A 13,066-nucleotide genomic window follows, 5' to 3' on the forward strand; every position below is an offset into this window, starting at 1 on the left:
AAAAAAAAAAAAACCAAGGCTGCTTAAATAGCAGCCTCCAGTTCATCTGCACTGCAGTAAAGCAGGAATTGGTACTTTTACTCCAGAATTTCCCCTTTGTGGGACAATAAATGCTGTTTCTATTCTATTTTAGCACTGTGGACAGGAAGTCCTAGAGAAACACCAGCAGATGACATGGCTCCTGAAATCCCCATAAGGTTTGTCATGTCATAATATTTCTTTATTGGTTTGATTTAGTATCTTAGTCTTCTAAGCTAAATGTTGACTTTTAATTAGCTGGAAGCAATAATCAGAGGTAAATCCTTAAAATATGTAGTGACATATTTTACATATTTTAGGTAGTGATTGCACAAAGATTATCCAATCTTTGTGCAATCAGATTGGATAATAGGAGTTGTACAGTTTGAATTACATAAACTCTCATCCTTACAATAATCTTTCAATTGTATAAAGAAAAATTACCTGCAAATACATTTAAATACACCATCAAAACATAAAATCTTACCAAGTTATTTTCTAGTGCAAATACCTCAGTACACTTGAACTAAGACAAAAATAACCTACAAGTAAATTTTCAGTAAGATATAGCAGATTGTTTTAAGTCAATAATGCCTTAATATTGAAGAAAAAGTTCTAATTTCAATGTCAGATTATTACATTTATAACATGGGAATAATGTCTTGTTATTAGTGAAATAATCTGGAAAAGGAACCAGTATTTTTTTCTTCAATATTAAGGAATTAAGGAATTATTGACTTAAAACAAACGAGTTAGCCAAAATGCTAACGTTAGCATGTCTTCTCTCTTTTGTTAATATGACTCCTTGGTGATATCACTCTTGACAAGTTAATCACGAGCGAAAAAAATATTAATAATAATAATATAGAAAAAAGTGTTCTCCTGCTTTGAAATCATACACTGCAAAAACAAAATTTTACCAAATATTGTCGGTCCAGTTTCTTTTGCAAACATCTTAGTGCATTTGAAATAAGTCAAAACTAACTTTCAAGTAAGTTGTCAGAAGATATAGGGGCTTCTTTTAATACATAAACAATAAAAAGTACGAGATCCACTGTTAGATTATTTCACTTAAACCAACATTTTCCCCATGTTCTAAGTGAAATAATTAAGTTTTTATGAATATGAAGGAACGATTGACTAAAAACCAACTCCTGTCGCTGAAAAGTCTTGTTAGTTTTGCCTTATTTTAAGTGTCCTATGATATTGGCAATAGAAACTAGACCAAATATACTTAGTAATATTTTGTGTTTTTGCAGTGTTTATTCTTATTTAAGTCGGTATATTTGTATTTGTCTGTACGCTGAGTACTTGAAACAGAAGTCATATGATTTATATATAATGATTTAAACTTATATGACATTTCCACATTGGAGGGTGTTCTGTTTAAATGGTGTTTGAGTTTTCATTTAATTTAATATTGACCTAATTTAGCTACTTGTTGTTAATTATTATATCTCATAACAGTGGCTAAAAACACCTGCCGCTGTTATAGCTTCGGTTTGCATATTTTTTGTGTTGAACCGGAAACCCCAGCCACCGTAGCGCTAAATATGACAAGAATCAAGACATTCTGTACGCCTTGTTTCATAACGAGGCATCTAACTACTTTTGCATGAGAGAGGGCTTTTTTTCTTGCGTGTGTTGTAGCAAGCCTTCCTCTCTGCTTTTGGGACCGGCAAAAATAGTGGTGGTGGATGTGAGGTCCATTCAGACTCTGTTATCAGCCTGCCCTGCCGTCCCTCCCACTGCCGCAACCACAGACTGACCACATGCTGCAGCGAGAGTGCGCCCTTTATACGCCAAGCTCACACACAGAAGGAGCAAGTGCAAATAATTGCACTGCAATCCAGAACTCCGTCCAGTAAAACACATGCACAAAGAGACGTATGAATCGACGTTAAAAGCAGACACGGAGACGCAAATTGCAGACGCGCCCAATTAGGCAAAAATGGATCCCAATAAAGATGAGCTAAATATAAAAGAAAATAAAGCGAATGCAGACGCGTTCTGACACAAAGCTTAGTTTGTCGTCCAGACACCACGTCATGCTGCTTTACATCTGCATATGCACATGGGTGTGAATGCAGCGTCTAAGCTAGCTTTAAAGAAGGGTTGCCCAAAGTCAGGGCCGGCGTCCTGCACCTTTTTGTTTCCTCCCTGGTGGTACCAACAACCTTTTCAGCATGTCAGTGTTCTTCTTAGGCCTTCTAACGAGCCATCATTTGATCCAGGTGCATTAAACCAGCCACCGCAGTGCTAAAGATGACGAGAATCAAGACATTCTGTACGCCTTGTTTCATAACGAGGCATCTAACTACTTTTGCATGAGAGAGGGCAAAAGAACTAAAAGAGAACTAAAACATGCAGGATGCCGGCCCTCGCGGACCGACTTAGGGCACCCCTGCTTTAAAGCCACAGACGGTTGTTTTCATGAGGAAGGGCGAAACTAAACAGTCTGGGGAAATAAACCTGTGAAGATACATCCTGCTTTACTTTGCTGTTGGGTATAAAGTATATTTTAATTTTGGTTAATTAATTGCACTGATTTTAACGTGTTGAGAATCTTAATCCAATTAATTGGCTTCAACATATTAAAGTCCCGAGCCGGGACCTTTGTATGTGGTACGTCCATAATTCTGATGTAAACAACAGCAATTGCTGCTTCTTTTGGATCAATGGTGGGTAATTTCAGATTCAAAAAACAGTCTGAGTGGACGCTGGAAAAGACTGTTGTTGTGTGGAAGTTGTGCTAAAAGGAGTTAGCCGATCAGCAAATCTATTCAAGCCTAAAAACACTAAATCTTGCCAAGGGTGTTTAATTTCTAGTGCAAATATCTTAGTTTACAAGTAACTTTTCAGCAAAATAAAAATGCTTGTTTTAAGTAAATAACTCCTTAATATTGATGATAAAGTTCTAGTTCCACTGGCAGATTATTTAAAGTATAACAAGATATTTTCCCCATGTTATAAGTTAATAATCTGCCAGTGGAACTAGAACTTTTTAAATAAATATTAATGAATTATATACTTAAAACAAGCTCATATAACTTACTGAAAAGTTACTTGTAAGTTAGTTTTGTCTTATTTCAAGAGTACTAAGATATTTGCATTAGAAACTAGACCAAAAATACTTGGTAGGATCTTGTGTTTTTGCAGGGTGTATTATAAGCCTGGCGGGCCACCTGGCTTTACTTTCGTCCCCGCCAGGCTAAGAGTTTTATGTTTATTTAAAATAAACAACGTTTTTTTATATATATACAGTAATAGTGACAGCAAAGACGGGTTAAAAAGACTCAATGTTGAGAAGCACTATAGTAACATAGTATGGTAATTATGTGAACACAATGTTTTTTTATTCAATGGAACATCGTAAACAAAGCCTGTATTTACCGCTCCACTTGCTAAAAACATCAGCGAATAAAGTGACAAGTAAAGGATCAAAACATATTATGACACTTTAATTAGGGTGAAACAACTGAAGTGCAAAAAAATATATTTATTTATGTTAATGCTAATTGTTAATATCATCCAATAACATAATTACGTTGAGATATTTCCAAATTTCCTCTCAACTTTAAACATTTTTTAACTCAAAAACTCGGTGACTTCCTTGCTATGGGCTTAGGTAGATTTCTGGGGGAAACCCTGAGCATCTCAATGCCAAACATGTTGCAGCAATTAGTAATTAGTATTGCTAATGTCAGCGTCCACATTTAAAAAGAAGGATTTTTACAAAGAAGCTAAATGAATGATCAGGGATTCAGCTAGATCCCAGTCTCTCCTACAGTTACCTAAAAATAAAGAATTAAATGTCATTTTTATCATTTATCACGACACTACCACAAAGTATTGTATTAAAATTCAAAGTCGATGTCAGCTCCCTAATGTAGAAAAACCAGCAGAAGCCCAGGATCTGAGGGAAACCCAGACCGTAACCATGGTGACGCGTTTTCCAGCCGATTCATAAAGTGTATGTGAAAGTCAGCAGAGAGGTAAGGCGCGGCGCAGTAGCTGTGATGGTTCCCAGATTCCCACTTGGCCCACTAACAGTTGTTCTCTGACAGTGACAGAGGAAGTAACTTCTCCCCCCGAGCAAAAACATCTGCTACCTGTTACACAAAAACACACACGGCGAACCGTGGTGCCCCGCGCTAGACGGGTCCCAAGGCTACACACCGCGTCCTCACACACACACACACACACTGCAAACATCCAGCAGAGGATTTCAGACAGTAAAAATGCAGGTCGCTATCTGCCGGATCGGGTGCTCTGCGTGTCAGATGCTCTTCTCCACACGTAGTCCAGACTTCTATCTGCCTGCTGCTAATTTCAGCTGCTTCTCCAGCAGCTGCTGCTGGGACAGAGGCTGCATATCAAACACAAACATCTCTTCATCGTCTTTACCTGCAGACCTGATAGTCTGGATATGCATCAGTCAGCAGATAGTGCTGACCTAGTTCGTTTTCATCCTTGTGCTCAAGCGTTGTTTAGCATCTTCAGTCAGGCGACACTCATTACACTGCAAAAACAAAATCTTATCAAGTTTTTTGAGATCTAGTTCTGCTGCAAATGTCTTAGTACATTTGAAATAAGACAAAACTAACTTACAAGAAGCTTTTCAGCAATGTATAGGGGTTTGTTTAAAGCGAATAATTCCTTAATATTGATTTAAAAATGTACCAGCTCAACTGGCAGATTATTTAACCTGTAACAAGACATTTCCCATGTTATAAGTGAAATAATCTGCCAATAAAACTAGAACTTTTTCATCAATATCAAGGAATTATTGATATAATATAAGCTCATATATCCTGCTGGAAAGTTGCTTGTAAGTTAGTTTTGTCTTATTTCAAGTGTACTAAGATATTTTCACTAGAAACTAGACCAGAAAATGCTTAAGATTTTGTGTTTTTGTAGTGTATGAATAATACAAGCATGAAAAAGCTGCCGAGCTCAAGGCACACAGTGTTGTGTCTACACTGAAGAGTTTTTCCAACAGTGACTCCCAAAGACAGAAGCTACAAATACCTTTGGATTTGTGAATTTCCCTTTGCGATTAATAAAGTATACTCATTCATTCGGATCCTCCATCAGGTCCCTACTGGTTTCTGTCCAAATCATGAAACAAATTATTTTCAGAAATAAAATAGAGCACATTGATCAGAAGAGAAAGTTTGATTTATTAGGGCCGCAATGATAAGAACTATGTTTGGAGGAGTTAAAAGAAACCAATTTTACAAAATTCACATTTCGGATGTTTTTTGTGCTTCCATTTGGGTTTCTACTGCTTCTAAAAACAGAAGAAGAAATGCAGCAAAGTTTTGGCAGTAAATTAACGTTTTTTAGTGTATAGAAAATGAGCTGTTTCAAAAACCTCTGGAATGTAACGTTACAAATCACCAGGCACTGCCCGTTACCTAGCAACCCCAGTGAAGTGCAGCCAGTTACCTAGCAACCCAAGCAGAGCCCCAGCACATTTGATCAGCTAGTTTTACCACTGTATGCACTGTACAATGGCTGCTGGAAAAGACAAGTCAACAACAAAGCACTTGCTGCATTCTTTTTAATTGTGCAGGAAGCTCTAGTAATGCTTTTCAAAGATGCATGTAGTTTAATTGCTCATCTGTTTGCAGCCATTTTCATGCGTGAACAAAAATGTCAAGTTGGGGGGTTGCGGCCAGCTGCAGCTTTTTTTAATTTAAAGTGACAGGAGGCCCTAAAACAACTCAAAATAGGCAGAACTGATCAGACTAAAATGTCATTATCTAAGAATGATTTTGTACAAAAGTGTAATGAACATGTTTTGTATAGACACATCATAACTTGTTCAGGGAAATATAATAGGTCAGAGCTTTTGAAACTGTACCCCTGGCAAAGATGGGGGTGGCGGCATCATGCTTGCTGCCAGAGCATTGCATTTAGTGAAATTCACCTTCAGAGTAAACAGCCAGTGCTTTTCTGGCTGCAATACCCTGAGGGGCCACAAGGGGACGTCTTTCTGCATAACACAGAAAGATAAGGAGACTCAATGAGATGTATAAATAGTCTAGTGAGCTTTTGGTGGCAGGAAAAAGGAAATGAATGTCTACACATGGCTTACAGGCATCAGAATCACTACAGCTCATAAGTTTATGTCCTTACTGAAGCAAAGAAGATGCATCCCAGTGAATCCAAACTCTATAATGGAAAGAGGCGCGCTTTACTGACATTGAACTTCAATGTTTGTTTTAACAAATAAAAAAAAGACACAAATGTGTCTCATAGCTGAAATATTGTTTTAAACGTCACAAATAGATAAATGTGGTATTTACCTATTTGTTTATCTAGTTTTAGACACAAAGAAAAGAACAATTTTATTTTATTTTTCATCAAAAAATGATCACTGGAAAATTACAGTTTGGTTCAAATGAGCATGCAGCTCCTGTTTCATCTTTTTAATTAGAAAACAGGTGGCCGGCGTCGCGGTTCTCCTGTAACAAGCCCCGAACACGGCAAAGACGAGATACAGGAAAGGACAAAGAGGCTTCCTACTTCCTCAGCTCCCATTCCAGGAGACGATTCCATCCTGGAGAGATGTGATCCCTGCCTTTCACGGCATGAAGAAATGGAACTGATGTCAGGAAACGGACAAAAGAGGAAGGTGGGAACATTCCCATCAAAGTTGGGAACTGTGTTTACTGGTCGCCATGGCAATTCCCGCTTCATTACATCACATATAAACACCATCATTTAAGCAGGAGAAGGTAAAACTCACTTTTCAAACATTGGTGAGAAACTTTTCCTGTCAAATGTGATGTATAATATAGTTAATTTAAGAGCTGGAAGGATTTTTATTGCATTTCAGTCTCTTTATGCAATCTGACACAATGTGACTGAAAGCAGCGCTGCTGTGAGTTTGGCCGCATCACAACATGAATTTTATACACTTTTCCACCCACTGCTTCAGCTATTACAGCTAGAAACTAGAGATGAGGCCCGACATGTGGGCGAGTCAAACCTTAACCTTCATTTCTACATAAAGACAATTCCAAAAGTCAGCCTTCTATCACTCATGTCACAGCAAGATCTGGAGCACATGTCAAACTCAAGGCTCAGGGCCAAATCTGGCCCGCCATATTTTTGTATGTGACTCTAAATTACATCAATAAGCCCTCCGGTTTTTTACAAATACGCAAAATCCACACAAAATCAACAAATCCCCACATTTTCTTTGATTTTAGTGCAAAATCTTCTCAAAATTGATCAAAAACATTGGGTTTAAGTGGTTGCTGCCTCGGCCTTACTTGGTGTCAAGTTATAGTGCGTGATTGATTCAGTGATTAATAAAAAGTCACATTTAACATCATACATTAGCCCAGATATCGCATAAATTCCTTACTAATATTTCTAAATTAGCATCACAAAACCACTGAATTCAAAAAAACCACAAAAACAATCCTGGAGGGACTGATCAGTAGTTATTTAATTTTAAGAAACACTTACTGAATACAGAAACAAAGCTATTTATTCATATTTTAACAGCTTGTTAATGGGTTTACATGCTGGTGCATAGCTATACCCCAGAAAAGCAGGAAATGAAAAATCACAAATTATAAGTTCCTAACTGGGTGCCATGTGACTCACTTATAGAGCAGGTCACCATCATTATTATTATTACTATTATTATTATTGTACACATTGGTTGTTTTCTGTTTAAATCCATATGGAAGATTTATTGATGCTTGGTTGCTGAAATCTAAGCATCAAATCTTTAATCTTTGTTACTTAGATTGTAGCTAGTTAGCAAGCTGGGAATATTAACAGCTAGTTAGCGGTAGCCTCAACCCCTTGAAACTGTTCTGTCCAGGCAGTTTCTCAAAAAAAAATAAAACCTACACATATTTAAGATTTGTGATAAACATATTTAAGACCAAATTACATTCTTTTGAAGAAATGTAGAACATTTTTAGGCCTTAGTTTTAGATAGATGAATTTAAGACTTAAGGATTTTTCAGAAACCCTGATTATTGATGCTTGAGGAAATTGGTTGTCATTGGTTGGAATTTATTGTAACACACGTATGGTAAGGCATTTATCCCAATAAATGATCAACAACACAATACAGAAGAAGAACAACAATCAGAAATCCATGTTGGAGAAACAGACGGCGACGAACCAGGGAGGACGAGATCGGGAGACATCTGGGGAGCATCCACACGTGGCAGCCATGACAGCAACACAAACTAAAAACCACTCTCCCCCTGAAACCTCGTCTAGGCTTTTATGAGGCAACCCCTCCATCCCACAGCGGACCTCCCTGGAGTCCTGACCGCCAGCGAGCGGCGCACACTCCGTCTCATCCTGAAGAAACCGCTGCAGATTGCATTCTTTTTGTCGACCCCTGCGTACGGATTCGCGCCGCGCCCACCAACCCCCATCAAGGCTCTGGGAATCCCCCTCTGCCCCTTTTCCTCTGGCAGTGTTGATGTTACAGGCAGACTGTTTGGTTGTGTTTAGTCAGGGTGCAATGACAGAACTAAACACGGGTATTTACCCTGAGATAACCGCCCAGTCTGGATAAGCTCTGTGTGGATTCTGTCCCAGTAGAACCAGCAGACATTCTGTCTTTAAAGGGATTTTCTATAATGTCAGGTTATGAGCAGTCAGTATCTTACCTGAGGTAAGAAACTGTTTTCATGTCTCTATTAGGTGATCATTGTTTTTAGTTTAAAAAGAACTCAGGCAGCACAGCTAACCCAATACTTCTAATATAAATTAAAGACTTTTATACACAAACTTATTATAGTTTAAATATAGTAGAACCTTATACATTTAAATAAATGTTATATTTTTGTTGACATTGTTTTTCTTCTTTTCAGTCACATAATTTAAACAACCTGTAGAGAGTTTGAATAAAAAAATAATTTCTGAATCGAATCGTGAACCTAAAAATTGGAAACGCTAAACACTGAAAGATTCACATCTCTTTTAGTGTTTATTTTTGTGTACAGTTTTGGCTTAATTACTGTTGTTTTTACACTGTTTTTTAGTTGACAATTGTTTCAATAATCAATTAATCACAATTACTCCGATTAATCGTTTCAGCCAAAACTCCACCATCCATCAAAAACATATTTAGTGTTTGTATTTTCTGATATTCTTTCACTCAGCTGTATTTCCTTGTCATGTTAAAGTTATCGAGAACGCTAAGAAATCCTTCTTTCCATCACTATCGACAATAACTCTTTGAAAAATCTGACATTTAGTTTCCCTTTGGCATCAATAAAGTATTTTTGAATTGAATTTGAGAATAAATACCCCACAGGCTGAAGTTTGAGTCCTCGTCAGCGCTGACCTAACTCTGACTCATAAACTGAAACGCAGAGCTCTGACAGGCGTATGATTGAAGTTTTGATTTCAGCTCTAATTGAGAACCTGCGGTTGCTTAAACAACCTATGATTACAGTGAGCGATGTATATTCCCAGTATGAGTGAACTGGTTTGTGTTGATGTGGGTGTGTGGGAGCAGACCTGCAGCAGAGCGCCATGGATGTGGTTTTGTTGGATGTTGGGTCCCGGTTCTGGAGGGAGTTCCTGCAGTAAGGTCCGGACGGTGGACGGGATCTGGGTGACGAGTACGAACGGGACGAGAGCCCGGGCCGCCATCTCTCTGGTTCGGTACACGGCCGACCGACTGCATCTGCACAACAAACATGGTGGCAACGTCATGGAAACGTATTGCATCTGTTTAACAGAGACGGATATCGCAAAAGATCAGAAACTTGAGGTCAATTTTGTAATTACACTGCAAAAACACAAAATCTTATCAATGATTTTTTGTCTAGTTTCTAATGCAGATATTGTTGCAACCTTGAAATAAGACAACACTGACTTAAAAGTAACTTTTTAGTAAGATGTGGAGGCTTGTTTTAAGTAAATAATTTCTTAATATTGACGAAAAAGTTCTTGTTCTGTTGGCAGATAAATTTACTTATAACATGGGAAAAATATCTTATTATAAGTTAAATATTCTGCCAATGGAACAAAACCTTTTTCATTAATATTATGAAATTATTTACTTAAAACAAGCATCTAGAGCTCAAGGCCCGGGGGCCAAATCTGGCCCGCCGTAGTTTTTTATGCGGCCCTCTAATATTACATCAAATTACATCAACGATTCCCTCCAGTTTTTCACAAATCTGCAAAATTCACACAACATCAACAGATCCCCACATTTTTTCTGATTTTACTGCATTTTTTTTCTCTCAAAATTGGTCAAAAACATTGCGTTTAAGCGACTGCTGCCTCGGCCTTAATGGATATTATAGTCCCCGATTAATACAAAGTTACATTTAACACCATTTATTAGCGCAAATATTTCTAAATTAAAATTGTGCCGTGTGAACCAGATCTAAAATTCACAAGCTCTACTCCTCTCTCCTCGTCTCCACTGCTGCCCTAATGCTCTCTGACTCTGGTCGCTATGGTAACGCTTACATATCCCTTCAAAATAAGACACAGATGCGCCACAAAAACGAACATTTTACTTTCGTGAAAGTTTTAACTCACGATAACGACTAATGGAGCCCTGAGCTTGTTTCTCTGCAACTAGACGGTCCAATTTGGGAGAGATGAGAGACAATGACACCAGAAGTGTTCCTGATGCACAGGGTGCCTGGTCTCTAGTGGCGAAGCAGTTTGAAGCTTCATTCCTTCATTAACATCCGGTCACCATATCATGCAGAGCTTGGAATGTGGGAATCGCCTGCTGGGATAAATCCATCCTCCTGTCTCTTCTCTGGGCTTTTTCCCTTCATAAAGAAACTTTCCAAAGAATCTGATCTGTTTCTTACTCATTTTGCTGCTTGTGGCTCAATGTTGGCGCGCAAGACATAACCGAGAGAATCTGGTTAAAGGATTTTCAAAATAAAAGATCCTCCAGACTCAAATAATACATAAAATGGAAATATTTCATTATTTCTTGCGCGGCCCGGTACCAATTGGTCCACGGACCGGGGGTTGGGGACCACTGGACTAAATGACCAAAGTTGTAGTATAAGGCAGAGTTTAGGACTCAACTAGACTGAATTACTATCAACAAAGCTCATCCAAAATGCTGTTTGTAAAATATTTATAAATAAATGTTGTTAATGATCTATAAAGTTCTGATTGTCTTGGATCAAAATGCCCTCAGGTCGTCAGAAACCTCTCAGGATTTTACAGTTTTCTTGTTGAACCATCAGTTCGTCGCTAATAAATTCACCACTTATTTGATTTGGCTTCTATTTTTGCTTATATCTTACATAACCTTGCTTTCGTTCCCTCACCCAGTTCCTCAACTTATTGCAAACTTCACAAAAACAACATCTTCTGGACCTGCAGATGAACGATAAACCCGAATTCAAATATTTTCGAGTCATTAGCTGACCGGGCAGGAAATAGTAAGCGACGTTTTGTTATTGCCCACACACAGACATTTCCCTCCCACGGTCGCTTGCAGCGCTCACCGGTAATGCTGAGTATGGCCTGTCACCCTGAGAGTAAAGCTAAAATTAACCTTGTTTACAAGCCGGTAGAGTTTCCTTCTCCGGTGTCATAACAGAGCCGGAGCTGACACGGGGGGGGAAGGACACGACCAGAACATGAATGAGATAAGACAGACTGGAAGGGGCAGAGCAAGAGTTACTGCAGGAAGTAGGTCATTTCAGAAAGCCTTTGTTTATTCTTTAGCTAAAACAGCCACATGAAATTGAAAAAAAGCAATAAACCTAATTCAGAAATTCACACAAAACAGAAAATTTGGTATACATTCATCTTTGGCACAAAAATACAGTTTAAAAACTCTTTGGTTTTCAGTTTACATTGTTATTAAATGCATAATTAACAAATAAACTTTATTTCAGTTCTTTTTTATCATTGGAAAGAAAAAACTCAAGAGTTTATTGAAATAAAGACAATTCAGATTTACTTTAAATCTATATCTTCTTGGTTTATCTAAGGATGCAACAGACGATTATTTTACTAATCGATTATTCTATGGATTATGTTGAGGAGTAATCTGAACAAAATTACCACATTCTGCAGATTTCTCATTTCACCTTTTAATGCTGCGTTCACACCAAACATGTCGCGTGTCTGACACTTTAAGTTTGACGTGTGTGCAAAATGTCAGACCCTTGACATTTTGCTTGACAAAATTTGCTCTATTCGCGTTTTGGGACGAGTCGTGCTTTTCCGTTGCTGGTCTCTTTGTACCATGAAACTGAGAGAGTGGCACCAAAATATTGTCGTGAAAGTTTCTGCAATCATAACGGAGGCTCAGATGTCTTTGCTGAACATTTTGTGTTCAGTTGTGTTGAAAAAACGACAGCTGAGAATGAAACGACGCACGTTGAAGCCTCTTCTCCTGGCAGGACACCAACTACAGGCCATTGCGTTACCAATCAGAATCTTTCTGATTGGTTGATGCTTCGCGTCGAGCGGCAAAAATTCAGATTTTCCAACTCTGTGTTGAACGCACAAATCACTCGAAATGCTTCGACCGCGCAGCAGACGCCTGGTTGAAGCATTTTGTAGAATATTAGAAATTTATGGGAAAGATTAAAATTAAAAAATAATAATTCAATGGCTTTTTATATAAGAAAATAAGTATTTTATTTGCATTTTAGTGCCTAAAATGCGATAGCATTCCTGTATTGAACAATCTATCGGTTGAGGATGCAGTCAAAGTATATTTGAATACTTTGAATGAACTGATTAATAATTGGATACCAAGAGATGTTTAATACAAGTTTTTTTGTCTACATTTTATTACAAAACCAAGGGAAACTAAAACTGTCTGTTTAGGAGTTTTGGACAGAACATACGAACAAAGGTTTTTCTCTGTAAGTGTAAAATGTGTATTTGTGCTCTGAAAGACGTTATATTCAGAATTTCTAATCGTACTTTCTGAACCGTCTGAAATAAGATTTGTTACATTTTATTTCTACATGTTAGACCACAGCAGTCGACCTATTTTTGTCAGTTCCAGGTACTTGATTATTTATTTTACATTGGCTAATTGCTC

At 37.8% G+C, this 13,066-nt stretch overlaps 1 protein-coding gene across 2 annotated transcripts in view; it reads right to left on the reverse strand.

Annotated features, from left to right (window-relative positions):
• thada (THADA armadillo repeat containing) overlaps positions 1-13,066 on the reverse strand; it is a 109,755-nt gene that overhangs the window by 41,765 nt on the left and 54,924 nt on the right. For both annotated transcript variants that reach the window (XM_028007547.1, XM_028007549.1), the window contains exon 29: positions 9,532-9,700. In XM_028007547.1, the coding sequence (XP_027863348.1) occupies positions 9,532-9,700 (169 nt within the window). The remainder of the gene's footprint in view (positions 1-9,531; positions 9,701-13,066) is intronic.

This window comes from Xiphophorus couchianus, chromosome 22, assembly GCF_001444195.1.
Source record: "Xiphophorus couchianus chromosome 22, X_couchianus-1.0, whole genome shotgun sequence".
NCBI lineage: Eukaryota > Metazoa > Chordata > Actinopteri > Cyprinodontiformes > Poeciliidae > Xiphophorus > Xiphophorus couchianus.